The sequence below is a fragment of the Rousettus aegyptiacus genome, unplaced genomic scaffold (assembly GCF_014176215.1).
Source record: "Rousettus aegyptiacus isolate mRouAeg1 unplaced genomic scaffold, mRouAeg1.p scaffold_m13_p_1, whole genome shotgun sequence".
Taxonomy (NCBI): domain Eukaryota; kingdom Metazoa; phylum Chordata; class Mammalia; order Chiroptera; family Pteropodidae; genus Rousettus; species Rousettus aegyptiacus.
In genome coordinates, this window is record NW_023416284.1 from 76,895,580 (window position 1) to 76,913,313 (window position 17,734).

Below are 17,734 nucleotides of genomic sequence, written 5' to 3' on the forward strand. Positions count from 1 at the left end.
TGACATCTTGTGTTGACTACAAAATGAACCAAGAGCCAAAGCAATCTACTTCCCCTTTCTTATAAAGCCCATTTTCTCTCTTGTTAATAATAGATAATTTTATTTAAGGAGAAGATTTTATAATTTTAAGTAGAGGAGATGACACAAAGGTAAAGAAGTGATCAATAACATTTCTTAAGACTTACCATGACAATACAGGATTGTCATATTTAATTCACCCAATAACTCTCTGAGGTGGGTATGATTATACTCATTTTCAAATATGGACATTATGGCACAGAGAGGCTAAGTAATTTATCCAAAGCCACACAGCTAAAAAGTGGTGGAGTTGGGATTTGAATCAAGATGATCTGGTTGCATAACTTATGACTTTAAACCATTATTAAAGAAAAAGAAAGAACCATCTGTGACCTCCCAAAATGTATAAATGGTGTTTTCTTCTCCCTGGAAATTTAAGACTCTATATCACCCCCAAGTATTCTCACAGAATAGAGTCTTTTTTTTAGGCAGTAACTCAAAACAAAGTAAGATGCATATTTCACCATTGTTTGTTTAATTTGAGTCACTTAGGTAGGAAAGCCAGATAATTAAATCCTGGAGTCAGGAATTATCTTTTAAACACTGTATTGCACTATACACTGTAAATTTAGTGTAGTCAGACTTAAAAATGTTCACCGAGAAATTTATAAGCTACTATAAGATTTTTTTTTTTTTAACCAGACTATCTGGTTTGGCTACTTCAGGGATCATAACTGGAGAACAACCAAACCTCCACTCATTTTGCACTTCTACTCCAGGTCAGTCAGCTATGTATTTACAATAATCTTGAGAACTGTGGAATGTGAGCTATTACTTCGGTAAACTTTTTTGATTAGCGCCTATGTAGTCCATTTTTATTTCATTGTGTTTTTTTAATTTGTTCATAGGAAGGCTGTAGTCACTCTCATGTGTACTTAATGTTACATTTCTTTTAAAATGATTCAGCCTGACGTTCTGTGGTAGTAAATTATGGGAGCTTTATTTATTAAGAGTTTTCTACAAGCTACTCTGAATACACAGAGCATGTTCTAAAACGGGGAGAAGGGACTGTGGCTCGCTCAGCAAAGCTCCTTTCTGGGGGTCTGGAGGTAGATTTTGGTTGCTCTCTGGCAGGAGGATGATTGAAGGGGCCAACGTACAGCTGTATTTGAGCAGAGGCGGGAAACCCCACCCCCTTTATGCTGGCTCATGCCAGGCCGGTGCTCAGCAGGCAGGCGCTGCCTGTCTGATCTCTAATAGCTGAGCAGCTTTTGTGGCTTTGCCAAATTTCTGATCTCTGTGTGCCGCCATTAAAATTCTAATTTATCTAATCTACCATTCGACAAATTCATTTTTAAATGCTTGGACTGAAGAAAAATTGCAGAGGGAACTTACAATTCAAATCAGAAAACTATATTCTGAAATTCAGATTTCTTTGTTCTGTTTGAATGTGAGCAAGTTTAGGGGAACAAGAAAGTGTATACTATTTAAAACTTTTGGGGGGACTTTGAAAATATTTTTATTTTCTCAAGCCAGCTTGAGGAAAAATTAATTGAGCTTCTTCTATTTAGTAAATATAGTCATTTATGACCTATATGATTCCCAGTTCTTTCCTTGCTTTGACATTTTGGTTTTAAATTCTTTATTCTCTTTAGATGATTTGTTACACTCAATTCAATTAGATATTCCTGTCTCTCCCTAAAAGATGCTTTGAAAAATCTTAATTATTTGTTTATATATTATTTATCTATTGAGCAAACCCATTTTCATGGCTAAATGACTTACCTACACAGAGATGAAAGTCTTTGTAGAGCTGAAGATGTTCTGATAGTACCAAATTTAGCAAGTTGCACAGTGTGGACATAACAAGGATGCCTTTAGCATCCTTTTCTTGCTGGGATCTACATCCGTCCTCTTCTCAGAATTCATCAGTGGCTTCCTGTCTGCACCACCCTGCCCCCAAGACTTCTTAAAACAACTTCCTCTCTACTTTTTCAGCCCTTTTGCAAATTCTCTTCTTTTTTGTGTGTGCACTTATGACCTCGTTGTCTCTCATTCAAGCATTCCTTATCCTTCTTTAATACCAGACTTCTGTAGGGCTGATCTTCCCAGCCCACACAGACGTGACGCCCTCAAAGCACACCTTGTACCCCACCTGTCTCCTGTCTTTTGACTCTCCTGTGGGAAATCTTAGTCTTGTGCTGCTCTCTCACTTATTTTCTCCTGCCTATTTGCACCTACATGACTTGGTTAGTCTGTACTTCCCACAGGGTAACTCTCCTCATTCATCCACTCTATGACGCAATCAAAAGCCCAAACTGTGTGTCTCCATGACTCCCTACAATAGGCTTTTTGACCTCTGTCCTACTCTGTTAGTACTACCTACATTATTAACCCCTTTCAATCAAATCACAATCTAAATGATACCTGTAACTCATACAGGTTGCCCACTGGGTCTGTCCAGTTTTAGGTAAGCTCCATTGAATGCAATAAAGAAGTGAAGGGTGGCCTTTATTTATATGTAGAGGCAGATCAATAGACAAGTCATTGAATAAAAAACATGACCTAGGATTTGTTATGGCAGGTGACAGGGCCTGTGTCTTGTATGTTCCTGTAGTATAGACAAGATACGGCATGGGCTTTAGAGGAAGGCATTATTATTTCTTGCGATTTAATGCTCTGTAACTTTGGGCAAGTTAAGCTCTCTGAGCCTCCGTTTTCTTATCTGGAAACAGGAATAATAACTGCCTTGTTATTGTTCTAAGGCCTAAACATGATAATATATGAATGTAAGTACTTACCATGGCTCCCAACATATGGTAAATAGACAATGCCGGTCAGCTCCAGCTCTCTTTGTACAGAAAATGCTTGGTGACAAGGTTATGTCAAAATCCCAGTTACTAGTTTAAGATGGTTGAGTATTGTTGAGTATCCCATGGACCTGGATGTGTATTGTAGAAATGTAAATGCCACACATAGGGAATTACCAGCACATCCATTTGCCCACTTGCTAATATATTAATGGCTTGGTATCTTCACTGTTGTTAATAAGAATTGATATTCCTGAAATTATAGGACCTTCATGGTAAGTACTGAACTAATGTTGAACTGAATGTCAAGTTACGTAAAATACTTTAGAAATCGCCATTTTAAAAACTCTTAATAAATATAGCATTAAGTTGAAAGAACATGGGTTTTGTTTAGAATCCTACTTAGGTTACTTCCTAACAGTGTAATAGGCAGGCTACTTCGGGCCTTCATGTCCTCATTTATAAAAATCGGATTTTTAAAATACCTGTCAGATCATATAGTTGTAAAGCTATATGAAAATCAACAACTTCTATTACATAGTAGGCATTTAAAAATAGTAGCTATTATATGACACGTTATAAGCTATATATACAATGTATATATACACACAAATACATGGATATACAGGCATTATATAAATACAAATTTAAAAGGAAACATTCACTAGAGTTGTTTCCCCAAAACAAAAATATTAGTTAAGGAAAAGAAAAATTCATCAAAAAAGTCAAAGGTAAAATGCAAAGATGGTACAGAAGTTCATTGTAAACTATATCCTTTATCCTGTTGTAGTCAATTAGAGTGATGTAGATGTAAAGAAAGAGCTCTATCTATTTTTAGATCACTTTAAGGTTTGAAAGAAACCTAAACAAATTGGTTTGAAATGCCAGCTACCAAGACCATGGCATCACTCTGCAGTAACATATAGACTTAATTATCAATCCTCCTTGCCAAGATAAATGAAACAAGGCCACTGGAAAGAAATAGTATATTTCCAACTTAAAATGCCAGAGAATAGCTGCTGGTTTCCTAGGCAATGGATGATTGCAAAGACTATGAGCACAGAAAGAGGACCCTCTTCCCCAAAAAACCTGTTTATACTTTGTCAACAACACCCCCCTCCATTTTATTTACTTTGAACATTCCAGTCATCTCCCTGTGGTAATTCTTACCAGTTAATGAAGACTCTGTATGCCTGGGGAACATTACAGCCTAGCTGCAAAAGACTATCTTCCTAAGGAATCTTCATTTCAAGATAAATGGCCTTGTTAGTGACCTTTTCCACCTGCCACAGAAAAAGTAATTCTTTTAGACTATAGTTTAGTAGACAATGTGATCCAGGTGAATTGAGGTATGTACTTTAAGGAAGATAGAACAGACCCTCCAGAAAATATGAGTAGTGATAGTGTGTGACAGTGATTTACGTGGTTAAAGTAGGGAGTGGGCGGCTGATCATGGAGATATTAAAATTGCCAGTAGAATGTTCTCAATATATACCTGGACCCCACCATGGACTAGTAAATACCATTTTATTCTTTAAAATGATCTTGTCCTTCCCAGCCATTAATGTTACTAAGTAATGTTTAAGTAGGTGGTTCATAGTCCTTATTCAAAGCTGGGTTCACTGATCTGGAGATGTCTTATTTCTTTGTAAATCTTGGTGTTTACACTGCAAATGAGAATTCCTACTGATATTTCTACTATGTCAAGGTAATAGTTATAAGATGTTACCAAAAAAGTTCCTTATGTAGAATATTGATGTCTATGTTTACTAGAAATGAAGCCTGAGCAACCACGAATATGTAGAAGTGCAAGCGTCACAGAAAAATGTTTGATAGCTCCTTTTTTACTGTGTGTGTGTGTGTGTGTGATGTGTGTGTGGCAACAGGAGGGAATTATTTGTGAAGCTCAATAGAAAGTTGCAACAACCAAAAGGTGTATAAGGTTAAAATTTGATCCAGATCTTTCTATTTATTAAAGCAATATATATTTAGACAGGATGATGTGTCATTAATATTTTTCCTAATTTCTTTTAGTTATGTGGAAATCCATGCTATCTCTTGTATGAATTAGCTTTAATCTCATTCATTTATGGTAGTTAGTTTGTTGCCCTTAACTTAGCACTTCACCCCACAGGAGATGTGGCTGACTTGTGTAGGGTTCTCTATCACCAGGCTCTGCACTCTACTGAAAGAATGGGCTGAGATACCCCAGCTGCCCAGCCTCCAACTCTCAACAACCATAATAAGTAAAGTCAGCTCACTGGGAAGGGGATGAACTAGACTTTCAAACACTTCATGCCTCTTAGAGTTCAGAGTCTTTTGTATCTAATAGTACATGTTAGTAATCTGTCAATGAGGGGTGAGTACGTGTGTGTGTTACTAGTCATTTACAGTATGACAGCGTTTGGTGCAAAATGGTTGAGTGGACCAGCAGATTTCAATACTATCACAACAGAGTTGGCAGAGCAACATTTTGAAATCCTCTTTTCCCCTGAGTACTCCTCTGGGGTAGAACTTCCATGTTATTCTCTGATTGTCCAACTTTTTTCACTCAGATGAGCACACCCTTAAATGATGGTCAGAGTAGAAAACAATAGAAATACAGCTAGCTCGACAGCATTCTCTCTCTTAATAACCCCATTCACTGTGAAACTGGAGTTCTAGACAGTCTCACAGAGGCCCAGATGCCTTTGGAATATATCACACTTCTTTATAAGATCATCTTGCCATTTAGAAAATATGTCCATTGACTGAATCAAAGACTCTTATCAAAACTATCTTTTTTCCTCCCAAACCATAAATTCATTGAAGGCACACCCATTTGCATGATATATACTTGCACACCTATCTTTTATTTTTAGTTTAAAATATGTGTAATTCTTGTAGGAAATTTAGGGAAATATATTCATATTTCACAAACCCCAAAATGGGACATATGGTCTGACAATAGGAAGGATATTTGAAACTAGGTCTGTCTTGGAAAGTTCAGGAACATGTGATCACTCTGGACAGTCAATATGAGCTGCTACAGAGATCGGTCAACCTTTGAAGGCATTATCCCTTTTCCCTTACATCAGCCTCTTAACCGGAAATTATCTAAGAAGTTTTTTTTAATTGAATGCAGGCAAATTTTTCACATAGAGTTATAAATAACATTTGCTTGTAAATAATAGAGCGGTCCTTTTTTTCCTTCTTCTTCTTGCAGAAATAAGCATCTTTAGAAATGACAGAAAGCCCATTTTGCAATATGGACTTGAGCAGAGAACACCTGAGAGGTTAAGTAGCAGGGGGATTGTATTTCAGTTGTTCTTGTTTTAAACCTGGCTTGGTAGCTCTGTGCCTCATAGCCTGCAGCGTCTGCCCAAGCCTCCTGCCTCCCTTATTAAGATCTTAATTACAGACGCAGCTTACTTCATTGCTAGAGGGAAAGAATTTAGTTTCTCTGAACTGTGTCTGTTTTTTGGTGTGGCAGGTGTAATCACGATGAGATCATTTCGGGTTTGTTTTCTTTTCCTGGAGGAATTATTTTTGAGGGAGAGGAGTATAGTTCTTAACACACAATTTCATGAGCTCACAATAATGCAGTAATAACTGTGCTGTAATTTTTTAGAGACCCTTTCTTCTGAAGAAATCAGAGCATTTTGCATACATAATTTAATGACTCCTCATAATATTATAAAGAACATGTTCATTATCCCCATCTTGCAGATAGGGAAACAGATTCGTGACAGGCAGTGTGATTTCATTGTCATTAGACTTCCCATATGAAGAGTGAGACTAATTCCGTTTAATTTCCAAGGTTTCATGACATCGGCATTATTGACATAATAATTTAGGCCTGGATAAGTCTTTGTCATAGGGGACTGTCAGGGGACATCTAAAAGGATTCCCGTGAGGGATGGCATTCAAGCTATGTCAACTGGGTTCTGGCTGGGAGAAAAACAAGAGTTGCCAGGATGCTTACATATTGTATTGAGATATTGGTATTGTATCATATTGTATTTAGATATAACTTCATTCCTTGCGGGCTCCATACCTTGGTGTAGGAAGATATATGAGAATGTAAAAAATAGGAAGATCTTCCCTTTCTTTCAAATACTTTGTTAGATGTAACTTGTGTGTTTTGAATTTTGAGAAATTTTTGTTTTTAGAAATACACTGTAATATAATGGACTAGAGTCTCCTATTCCTTTATAACAATTCTCATTTCGCTTCTCCAACATCCAGTGCCTGGATTTGAGGGATTTGTCTAGACAGGCAGATAGATGTGATCCGGTGCCAACACCATAATGTTGGCTGAAATCCAGATGGTTGTTTTATTGTTAATAAAACCTATATTTTAGGTGAGTGGGTGTCAGGCCTTCATCATTATGTGATGCCTGTCAGATTTATCTAGGGACAGAACCCTGAAAAGAGTTTGTGCCTGCCCCATGTTTTTGATCCTTTGCCAATATACTATACGTAAAATCTATCAAAACTAGGCAACCTGGGACAAATGCTTATAAATTCCCAAGTTTAATAGCGACAATACTAAATTTTAAGATGGAGAAGATTCTCAGGAAGTATATTCTGGGCTAGTGGAAAAATTCCTAGATTAAGAGAGGAACCAGATGCTATTGCTTGCTCTGCTGCTAATCTAATAGGAGACTCTCTGGGTTGTAAAACAAGAAGATTGGGTTAAAACAATCTCTAAGATACCTTCTTAGTTTAAAATTCTAGTCTAGATGGTTCTCGCTTTGGGTGACTTCTGAGTCTAATACCCATAGAAACCTACATGTCCCTCCACTTTCTTTAAGACCTTCGGAAGTTGACAGAAGAGTAGAAAATTGAGCTCCTATAGACACATGTATTATTTATGACCATCAGACTTGTGAGGCAAAAGCTAATTTATTTTTCTCAAATACTGTCAGCAATCAAACTCATCTTCCTCGAATGGCCAAGAAATAATTGAAGTAGACTAGTGGACTAGTCCCATACATATACTCATACATGCATACATGCACTCCAACCTATCAACCCACTTGTAATTTTTTTTCATATAAAACAAATAATTTGCTCGAGGCTTTTGTTGGTTTCATGGTAAATAAATCCCAGCATGTGAATGTTTCTGTTCTACGTCAACCTTAAATCAAGAGAGAATAGACGACATTAGTTCTAGTGCAGGAAAGGAAAGGAACCCAGCATTTGAACAAACATGTTTTTGAATCTCACAGGTATGCTGTCCATATCAGGTTACCAAATCTGGTTAAAAAGAAGTTTCTTCCTGAGATCCAAATATCCAAATTTGCAATGAGCATCAGATCTCCTCATCAGTTATCAAGAAGTAGTGTCGCTTCAGCATATGAACCCCCAAAGTAATACTGGGTCCTGAACAATCCCTCATCAAATGAGGATATGGAACAGACATTAAGCTTTCCAAACCTGGGAGCCTTATGGGCCACCATACACAGGATGCACCCTAATGGTGTATGTGAGGGCTGATGCATGTCAAAGAGTAACTTTGAGTGGGCAAGTGTCTAATGTTGCATTTCTTAAAGTATCCCCCACTCAGAAATGCTCAAAGAGAACACTATGGCTAAAGTTCAACAAGGCTGGAAAACCTAAGAAAACTTAAGGAATTGTGGTAGGGTAATTGACATGAAAATTCGGAGAGCATCCAAGATACTCATATAAACTTTGTAACCATCATAGGGAGTTAGAAGTGCTTTTCGGAAAACAAAAGTATTGGCTGAAATGTGGTCTAGGTGCTGGAGGAATCTTTGGCGGCTCGTGTTGGACACTTCTCATTGCTGATAAGCAGTATGACAAGGGACTAGTGGGGCCTACAAGAATTCTGCTGCTGCCTTTCTGTGACTAGTTCAGATCACATAATGAAAAGTGAGTCAGATTGCAATTTTAAATACAGCTGAGAAAGAACTTGGATGTGCTATGTGTCATATCTTCTAACTCCTGAGCTTGAAAGCTTTGTGTCTACTACTTAATAATTTTGAGAAGATCCAACTGTTAGAAAATTTTACATTCCAAATCACCCAATGAAAGAACTCAGGTGTAAACCACGTATTCCCAGAAGCAAAATCCAGACACATATATATCCATCTTTCCTGACTACAGCTGATTCCTGCTTTGGGGAAATACCACATCTCCTTATATCCTAAAGGTGATCTTGGGAGGTAGCCAAAGTGGTCTGATGACCCTCAAACTGAAGCTGATTTTTGTCAGCAGTCACAAAAGCACAGAAGCCTTTCTTTCTCTTCCCCTGTGTCCTCACACTGACCTTCATAATGCTTATCCTTCAGCCACTTCCTTTAGGATTGATTTCCTTGACAATGGCCTTTCCCTTCCATACTGTGTCTGTTTCTCACAATCTGTCCTGCTGTGTGTGTGTGTGTGTGTGTGAGTGTGTAAGTGTGTAAGTGTGTAAGTGCATGCATACACACCCTGCCAGATCCCAAGGCTAAAATTTGGGGATTGGGTACAAGAAATTCATACTGAGAATGTAGCAGCCCTGAGGCTGTGACAGGAGCTCCTGCATGATAAATATAGAATAAAATAAAAATAATAAGAGGAAGTTGGGCCATTGATGATGCTATCAATCTTAGTTGGGTGACACCGCAGCCATTGTGTCTCATTTCTCTTTATAAAACAGCATGAATGGTCATGGAAATTACAAGTCACACCTCTCCATATTTGGAATAGCAGATAGTTTCCTTGGCAGTAAGACTAAGATGCTTTCCTGATATTTTGATAGCAGTGGGGGAAAAAAGGCTGGGAAGAGTGGGGAATAATGTGGGAGTTGTCATGTGGTCTAGAGTTTTTGTACCTGCTGTTTTGGCTAGTTGTACAGTATTTTCTACCTGCTCCTCAGGCATAGTTTGGGAACCTGGAACAGCAGAAACTTTAGTCCTGGCAAAGTATGAATGGTGCTCAGTCACCTGCAGCCCGATGTGGGTTACACTGAAGGGGAAAAAGGCGCTTACAGAAAACACTGTATTTAATCTGACTGGGATAGTCAGTTCATCTTGACCTTCCTGTTTGCTCAGTTGTTGTGGACATGAGACTCAGGCTCACTATCTACGTCATTATCCTGTTTTAATAGGGAGAGGCGGGCACCTTCCTGCTTGCTGTCTCCCACATTCTTTGGCTGTGAGGCTTGGGTGATTTGGACATGCCATTTATCTCTCTGGTTCCATTAGTTTATTTTCCCACATCCATCTGAAAATGTTGACCAAATGTCATACTGATTTCTCTAGAAGAAAATTTCATCCTCTCTATAGAGAACCAGGAAACCAGAGTCCAGAATCCATTTCAAGTTAGTAAGCATTTGTTGAGTGTGTGTATATGTATGTATGTATATATATATTTTCAGACACTGGGCTCAAGTTCTGGAAATGCCGAGGACTAAGACAGCCTTTATGAACTTAAGGAGTTCTCAATCCTGAATGACATAATACAAATCATACTATAATAAATGCTATTACGGAGAACTGGGAAGAGAAATAGTCAGATAGGTTTTGGAAAAATAACTTCTGATTATGTGGAAGATGAATGGGTTTTGAGATGGGAAGAGGTTGAATGCAGGAAACTTAGTTGAGAAGCAATTGTCATACTCCCCCCAAGAAGTTGCTGAGGGCCTGAAGTAGGAGTGGCCTTGAGGAAGAAAGCAGAGTCCAAGGTAATGCATTGGGTTTTGAGTTGTAAAGAGGCACTGAAATCTCTGAGGCTACTATCTTAGACAGCTGTGTCATACTGTTAACTAAGAGAGATAAAGCAGGAGAAAAGGGTGTTTGCACTTGTCGATTTCAAAATAAAGCTACCTGGAAATGTGGGACTGGAGTGCAGAGAAATATCTAAGCTGGAGCTATGGATCTGAGTGTTTTCTGTGTTTAGATACCATCGGCATGGATGTGATTTCCCATGGAGGGTGAACATATAGAGAAGAGAAAAGTGCAAAAGGGAAATCCCTTTGGAAGATGATCACTTAATTTTAGTCTATGATAGAGAAGGAAGATGAGTGGTCATGAGACAAAGAGAAGAGAGAGAAGCAGAAAGTGGTATCGGGAAGCCAGAGGAGAGTTTCAAGAAACATTGGGGTGGGGATCAATGCTAGAGGCTGCTACAATTAGGGTTCCCTCAAATAGAATTTATGACCCTAAAGGCCAAGTTCCATTCCTGATTAGAACCACAACTTTTGTAGCATATGGATTTGATTAAATACTGTCCTAATTCTGGAGCTGGAGATAGGAAGCCTGAATTCTTGTCCTAGTTCTGACTTTCTTGCTAGGTGACTTTGGCAAATCATTAACTTCTTGAGGCTCGTTTTCCTTATTTGTAAAGTGAAAGAGTTGGGCTGTAATTGTTTAAAGTTCCTCTGGCTTCAAGTTCTATGCCCAACTGTTTTGGTGGTTTGCCAAGCCCAAGCTGCATTTCTAGCTGCCAGTCTCTGGAGGCTAACCATCCAACTGGATATAGAATTACATAGCTCTGTTATCTCTCTTTGATGTGTTTCTGTGTTGATCTTTCTTGCTATGGAGATAAATATTGTGAGGGGGGCGAGAAAGAATAGATCTGCCTCTCCTGAGTTTTTATAAGATATTCAGAAAATCACCTCCTGACTTGTGGCCACAGGGAGTCTCACCTTTACAGTGAAGGAAAGGGCTCCTCCACCTTCTCCTAGCCAGAGGAATTAAGTCTTAATTTGTTTATTTATGACTTGCCTGTGCACTTTTGAATGAGACAGTTTGCATTCCAGCTGAAGCTGAACTTGCTGTTATCTTCTTACTGAACTCCTGCCCCAACACTCCAAGTATTTTCAAAAGTGAAGCTCCTTGCCCATGTTTTTCCCCACTTTTTGATGGATTGTACTCTGCTGGAATCTAATGAGATTTACCCATAATTTGTCTAGTAATATCATTATTATTAGTGTTAGTATTTTGTCTCAGAAGGTCTCTTGAGTGCAACCAATAGTTTCATCATTGCTGTTTGTAGGCAGATCCTTGACAAGAGGTCGCAATGCCTAAAACTCATTAATTTAAGAAAACACTGTTTTGAGAGACACTTCTCTTAAATATAATTGTGAGCAAGGGAAATGTCAGATATGTATAAATATGAATGTATATGTTGATAATAGTATCATCAGAATAGGACTAATCCTTGAGAGCTGAGAGGAGGCAAACAGGGCAGGGAGCCTAAGGTCAAAATGCCATCCAACAAATTAAATAAATAGTCATAGTAACTTTATAAATCTCCGGCAATATTAAAGTACTTAACTTGAAATAACTCACTTAATCCTTACAGCAAACCTCATGAGATAGGTGCTATTATCCACATTCTATTTTATGGATGAGTAAGTTAAAGCACAAAGGAGAGAAGTAATCTGCCCACGTCATAAAGCTAGGACACCAAATCCCAATAATCTATTTATTCTATAGACATGACAAGAAGAATTGGTCATCTTTAAAACTTAACTGAATGGAATGTAATGGAATTGAGACCAGTTAGGAGGACATCGTGTAGTAGAGCTAAGATGGCTTAGAGTTCTGGAAAGAAAATGAAACCAAGAGAACACAATTCTATTTCTATCTCTGACACCAAACATGTGGCCTTGGGCAAATGATAAACTTGCCTCTGCCCCCCAACCTGTTTCCTCATCTGTCAAATAGAAAGATTGGATCCAGGTATCTCTAAAGGTCTCTGGAGCTGGACTCTTCTGTTTGGGAGAGTGGCAGGATGTAAACATTGGCTCTCTGTAGCTTGCACAGATATTAAATAACTCACTCTTGTTCTGCAAAGACTGCGAATAGCTATCAGTGTCTGAGGTATCAGGCTAGCACTGGGGTGCCTGCCACTAACAGCCAATCTCTCTCTAAATCCTGGTCTTTGTAGGCAGTAGGGAGGATTTTGAGAAATCATGAACAACTAACTAGTCAAGAGAACTCATCCGCAGTGGGTCCATTAGCAAGGACAAACAGCTTTGAAAGTATTCCCTGAGAAGCAGCTCTTTGAGCACGCCTAAAAAACAGTAGTACACTGCTTACCAGGTAGTGAGGAGGTCACTGGGACAGGAGATAAAGGACATCCAGAACAACTCTCACACAAAGGATTTCTATCTGCCTCTAATCAAGCATGGTCCAGTGTTCTACTTCAGTGTGTCATGAAGTTCCATGGCAGTGGCCCAACTCCAAAAGCCTCACATTTATCCATGCTGATTAGGTCTGTAGTTCTTTGCCCTTCTACTGTTTTATGTTTTTCTTCTTTCCTTTCTTGGAAGCCAATATATTTGCATAGCTATCTGCCCTGAGGTCCCAAAGAACTGGCCCCTACTCTTTATCACTTCTGATTTCATCTTGGAGCTTCCTTACCAGCCATTCCCAATTGTTGAATGGGCCTGGGGAAAGGGACAGAGACCAGACGGATCAGCTCTCTCCCTGCTCTATAATCTCAATACACTGATAGAGTAATTTCCTTCTACTGACTTTGGTATAAAGGACCAGAGTACTATCTTCTGTAATCCATGACTTTTCTTTTAAACTACAGAATGCCCAAAAGATAGAAGAGAAACAGGGCATTTTAGAATCTTACACATCCTTAAATGGTTCCTCAAACCAGAATATAATGTTGCATGATTGATCTTTATGTACATGAACTTGGACTTGTTAGAAGGAACCCAGAGCTTCCTAGAATATAAATACAAAGTAAACCTTCGCATGACACACAAACCACTCAGTTTCCTTTTGGCTTCCCCTGTCTGCGTCATGGACTTCCTGGATCTCAAAACTCTCAAGAACAAAGACTTCAACCTTATTCTTAAAGAGCATTACCAGGCCTCCTGGGTACTGACCTCTATGGCTTTGCCTCCTTTCCTTAGGTTAAGCGGTTTGGTTAGCAGAGTAAAAGTCAGACTCCCTCCCAACCACTTACCAAAGGGCAGGTCACTTAACATGCCATGGCCGCTCTACAGCAGAGAACCAGCACATAGAGCAAGGCCTGTGGTTAAGGACTACAGCACAGGGGGGAGATGATTAACGTGTGTCAGTTATAAAGGAATGCAAAGTATGAGGCCAAAAGATCAAGTCCACATTTCTAAAGAAGAAAATAGGGGAGGGACAGAAGTCTGAACAACAGCAGGCCAAATTCCACAATTATGTAAAGTGACAAACATGCGTCATCCAATCAGCCGTTCTTTCTCTCACAAATGATCGTCATCGCGATAACGCCTAGTGCATCCAGACATTTAGCAAAGCACTAGAAAGATCACTTTTAGTTTTCCGAGTGCTTGTGGTGAATTTACGATGTTTCCTGGCTCCTCTGTGTGCTGGGAAGGAGCAGGCATGTGGTGATGGCTGCCATCATGCTGCGAAACATTACTAACGCCAAGAAATGAAATCTTTGGGGCCTTTGAAAGGCTTCCAAGAATGTCAGCACGCACTGGCTGCCCACTCTCTGCTGAATGCCTACTTTGGCTGTCTGCTTAGTACTGAATGTGCCAGACAGGCCTTCATACAAAGAGAGAAAGTGTTTTAGGCCCCTGAAAGGGGAAGGCACAGCCTTTCCGATGTCAATGGCAACTCAAGAAGTAGGAAATTATGGCAGGGTGAGAAGGGGCCTTCAGGAAAGGTGTCAATAAAAGACCAAAAGAGAAAGAGATGGCATCTATGTACATGTGATAAATTCTTAATAGCTCCCTGCCATCAAATCTGGAGATACAGACTACTGTCACACTATGCTCTATGCTTGATTATCATGGAAAAAATGCCTGTTTGGAGATTCTCCCTGTATCCAAATACCTTGTGAACTGAAAATGAGAATGTTTAAGCCCTGCCAAGACATATATAAATGTACTTTTGTTTCTATTTTAACACTAAATATAAATACCATTTGTACTGTTTTTTTATTAGGGATGTTCTTTGACTCTTTTATCTCCAATATATGAAAAAAATATCTTGAGATATTTTATTCTTTAAGCTGGCTTTAAGAAAGGAAGAAAAATGTTTTGTATAGTGAACCATTCTCTGACTCTTTAACTCATAATTCCTTGGCACAGCATCTACTGCTAGAGGAAAGAACTCTTGTGGTGTTCTGAGCTTTTCCAAGGAGGCAGTGTGATGTCATTGGTGGCAGACACGGTATGTATGTATCTGTCTTTTGTCTGCACCATCTGTTTTCCTCCTTACAGGCTATTGTTCAGATTTATTATTCTCTTCTTTCCAGGAGGTATGCCTCTCCATAAGAGCATGGGTTTTAGGTGTTAAAGGGACTGCACTAATATTCTAACATGATTTCTCTCTCTTCTTTCCTTCTTAGAATCTTATGGCAAGAGCCTTATATGACAATGTCCCAGAGTGCGCTGAGGAGCTGGCATTTCGCAAGGGAGACATCCTGACTGTCATAGAGCAGAACACAGGAGGACTCGAAGGATGGTGGCTCTGTTCCTTACATGGTCGGCAAGGCATTGTTCCAGGCAACCGGGTGAAGCTTCTGATTGGCCCTGTGCAGGAGACCTCCTCCAGTCAGGACCAGCCTACTTCTGGACAGATACACCAGTCCTTTGGCCAACAGAAGCTCTATCAAGTGCCAAACCCACAGAGTGCTCCTCGAGACACCATCTACCAAGTGCCACCTTCCTACCCAAATCAGGGAATTTACCAAGTACCCACTGGCCATGGTAACCAGGAAAAGGATGTGTATCAAGTACCACCATCAGCACAGAGAGGCATTGGCGGGGCTAATGGACCTCACTTAAGTAAAAAGGTGAGTTAGTTACTGACTAGATTTTTGTTCCCACTTATTTTTTTCCCATTGCACTAAGAGCAATAGAAATATCCCCAAAATAAGTACTTGACACTTCCAAGAAGTAAGTATATCTAAATGCCCTAGATTGGGCAGTATTTTTGCATCATTTTTCCATTCATTTGTCAGCAAAACTTTCTTGAATTCCTACCGTGTGCCAATAACTGTTGATGCACAGCATCTAAGTTCCTGTGCTATCCCAGGTCATGCTGGATCATTTAATTGTTTCTTTTCATCCTTCTAATAGATCTGCTTTTAGACCCAGTTTCTGCGCTCAAATAGTTTCATCTTTTCAATTTCTTCCTTGGGTGGTACAAGACACCAAATTTTGTACAAGCACAATGATGCGGCAAAAACCTTACTTTCGCCAAAAGCTGAATCGTGACCCCATTGGCCTGGCTGCACAAAGAACTCACTAGAAGTAGAGGAAGCAAGGAAGCTGGGAGTGGGTCATGCCAACCAGTTCGTTCTGCAGAGTTGCTAGCTTACAGTTTAGCCCATTTAAAACATATAGATACTTGTATTAGAAAGGACCCATTCTCTTATCCTTCAAGTAAGTCCTATAATAAAGTCTGAGCCAGTGGGTAAAAATAGTGGAGCTGGGATGTTTAGGATGGCATCATGTTTAAAAAAGGGAAGGACCTCTTCAGCGCTCTATGTAATTCCAAATGACATAACAATTTGATATAAATAAAAATTTTTAATTGAATGAATTTCAAGCATCTAGTATATTTTTGATGCTTGTGATACAGTGATGTATCACTGAGTGAACAAAGCCTTCATGATGCTTCTGCTATAATGCGGAGACATAAGCAAACACTATAATGTCAAGTGCTGGGAGGAAAATAATGTCAATGAGCTTATAGGGGTAATAACCAAAGCTGAAATGATGTGAGCTTTAAAAGGTAGAACTTTTCTCTTTTGTTTACTGGCAAATTCCAAGAGTCTACAGAGTATCCTGTGAGGTTTGGTATTAAGAATGGACATACTTAAGGGAATAAGAAAAGACCCTGAAATTACAAGAGGAAAGGTCTGGTTCAGCACCAGAAAGAGCTTTTTGACTCTTAGAACACCTCATATGCAGGCGCTCCTCTCAAGAAAATCTTATGCAGAATCCGAAGTTATAAAACCATGTAAATTAGGGAATATCTATTTGCCTGATAATGGAATCCCCTGTTGGAAAAAAGGAGGAATTTACTATTGGATTTCTTAAGTAACAAAACCACAAATGTACCCAAATTACCTTTTATACATAAAGTATGTTTTACAAAACACTTCTCAAGAGCACATTTATTGCCTAAGCTGAGTATGTGTACATTGGGAGGAATTCCTCAAGAGGTGGTGAACAGCTTTCTGACTTGTGTTGCCCAAGACAATGATCTCTGTCTGCAGGCCATAGACTGTGCCCTGACCTTTCAATGTCCTTACCCCAGGGATTTTGGATTCAAAGGAAAAGCCAAAGCAGGCCTCTGACTTTAGAGGGGGACAAGAACAGTTGAAAGGTGTAACTATAAATAAATAACTTCTCTCATTCTTAGTCCTGGTTTTTTGCACCTTAAAAATAGCTTTCCCTTCATCTGAGCGAGTGCAAGGCAGATCAGAAAGGCAAGGCCAGAACAGGAAATACTTGGCTGAAAGGTGGTGGGGTCTAAATTTTCATCAGTTTATTTTGGCAGGAAGGTGACATGTTTTCCTTTTTAGACTCAACCTTTTTGGTTCCAAGTCTGAAAAGCCTAAAACTTCAGACTTCTTCCCATTTTATTTGCTATAACTGTACTGCAGATTTGCTCTGTGATTCTCCACCCTGTTAGAGGAGAGAGTCTCTAATCACGCCATCCCTTGATTGGTATTGGGGCATTGGGGTTACTTGTGGGCACTTGAACTCAATAATATGTTTGTGTTTTTAATTCTAAAATCAGTGGAACATTTTATGTTTAGCGAAAGGTGGGTAATCCCTGTAGGAAGGAGCCAATTTCCGAAACCTCTGGCCGCCCTTCTAGAGGATGCAGACAGACCTGGGAATTTACCAGAGCTCAGGAAGAGATAAAGACTAGAGGACTGAGCTGCTTTAAGCAGTGGGAGTCTGAGGTGGTAACATGGCAAGAATGGGAAGGGCAAAA

The 17,734-nt window shown here is 39.3% G+C and overlaps 1 protein-coding gene across 4 annotated transcripts in view; it reads left to right on the forward strand.

The window, feature by feature from the left end:
* Positions 1–17,734, forward strand: part of NEDD9 (neural precursor cell expressed, developmentally down-regulated 9) — a 169,898-nt gene that overhangs the window by 128,751 nt on the left and 23,413 nt on the right. For 2 of the 4 annotated variants that reach the window (XM_016118787.2, XM_016118786.2), the window contains one exon: positions 15,129–15,575. In XM_016118787.2, the coding sequence (XP_015974273.2) occupies positions 15,129–15,575 (447 nt within the window). Of the gene's footprint in view, positions 1–720; positions 798–10,211; positions 14,951–15,128; positions 15,576–17,734 lie in introns of those variants that run through there. The other 2 variants (XM_016118788.2, XM_016118784.2) reach the window with 2 other exon arrangements.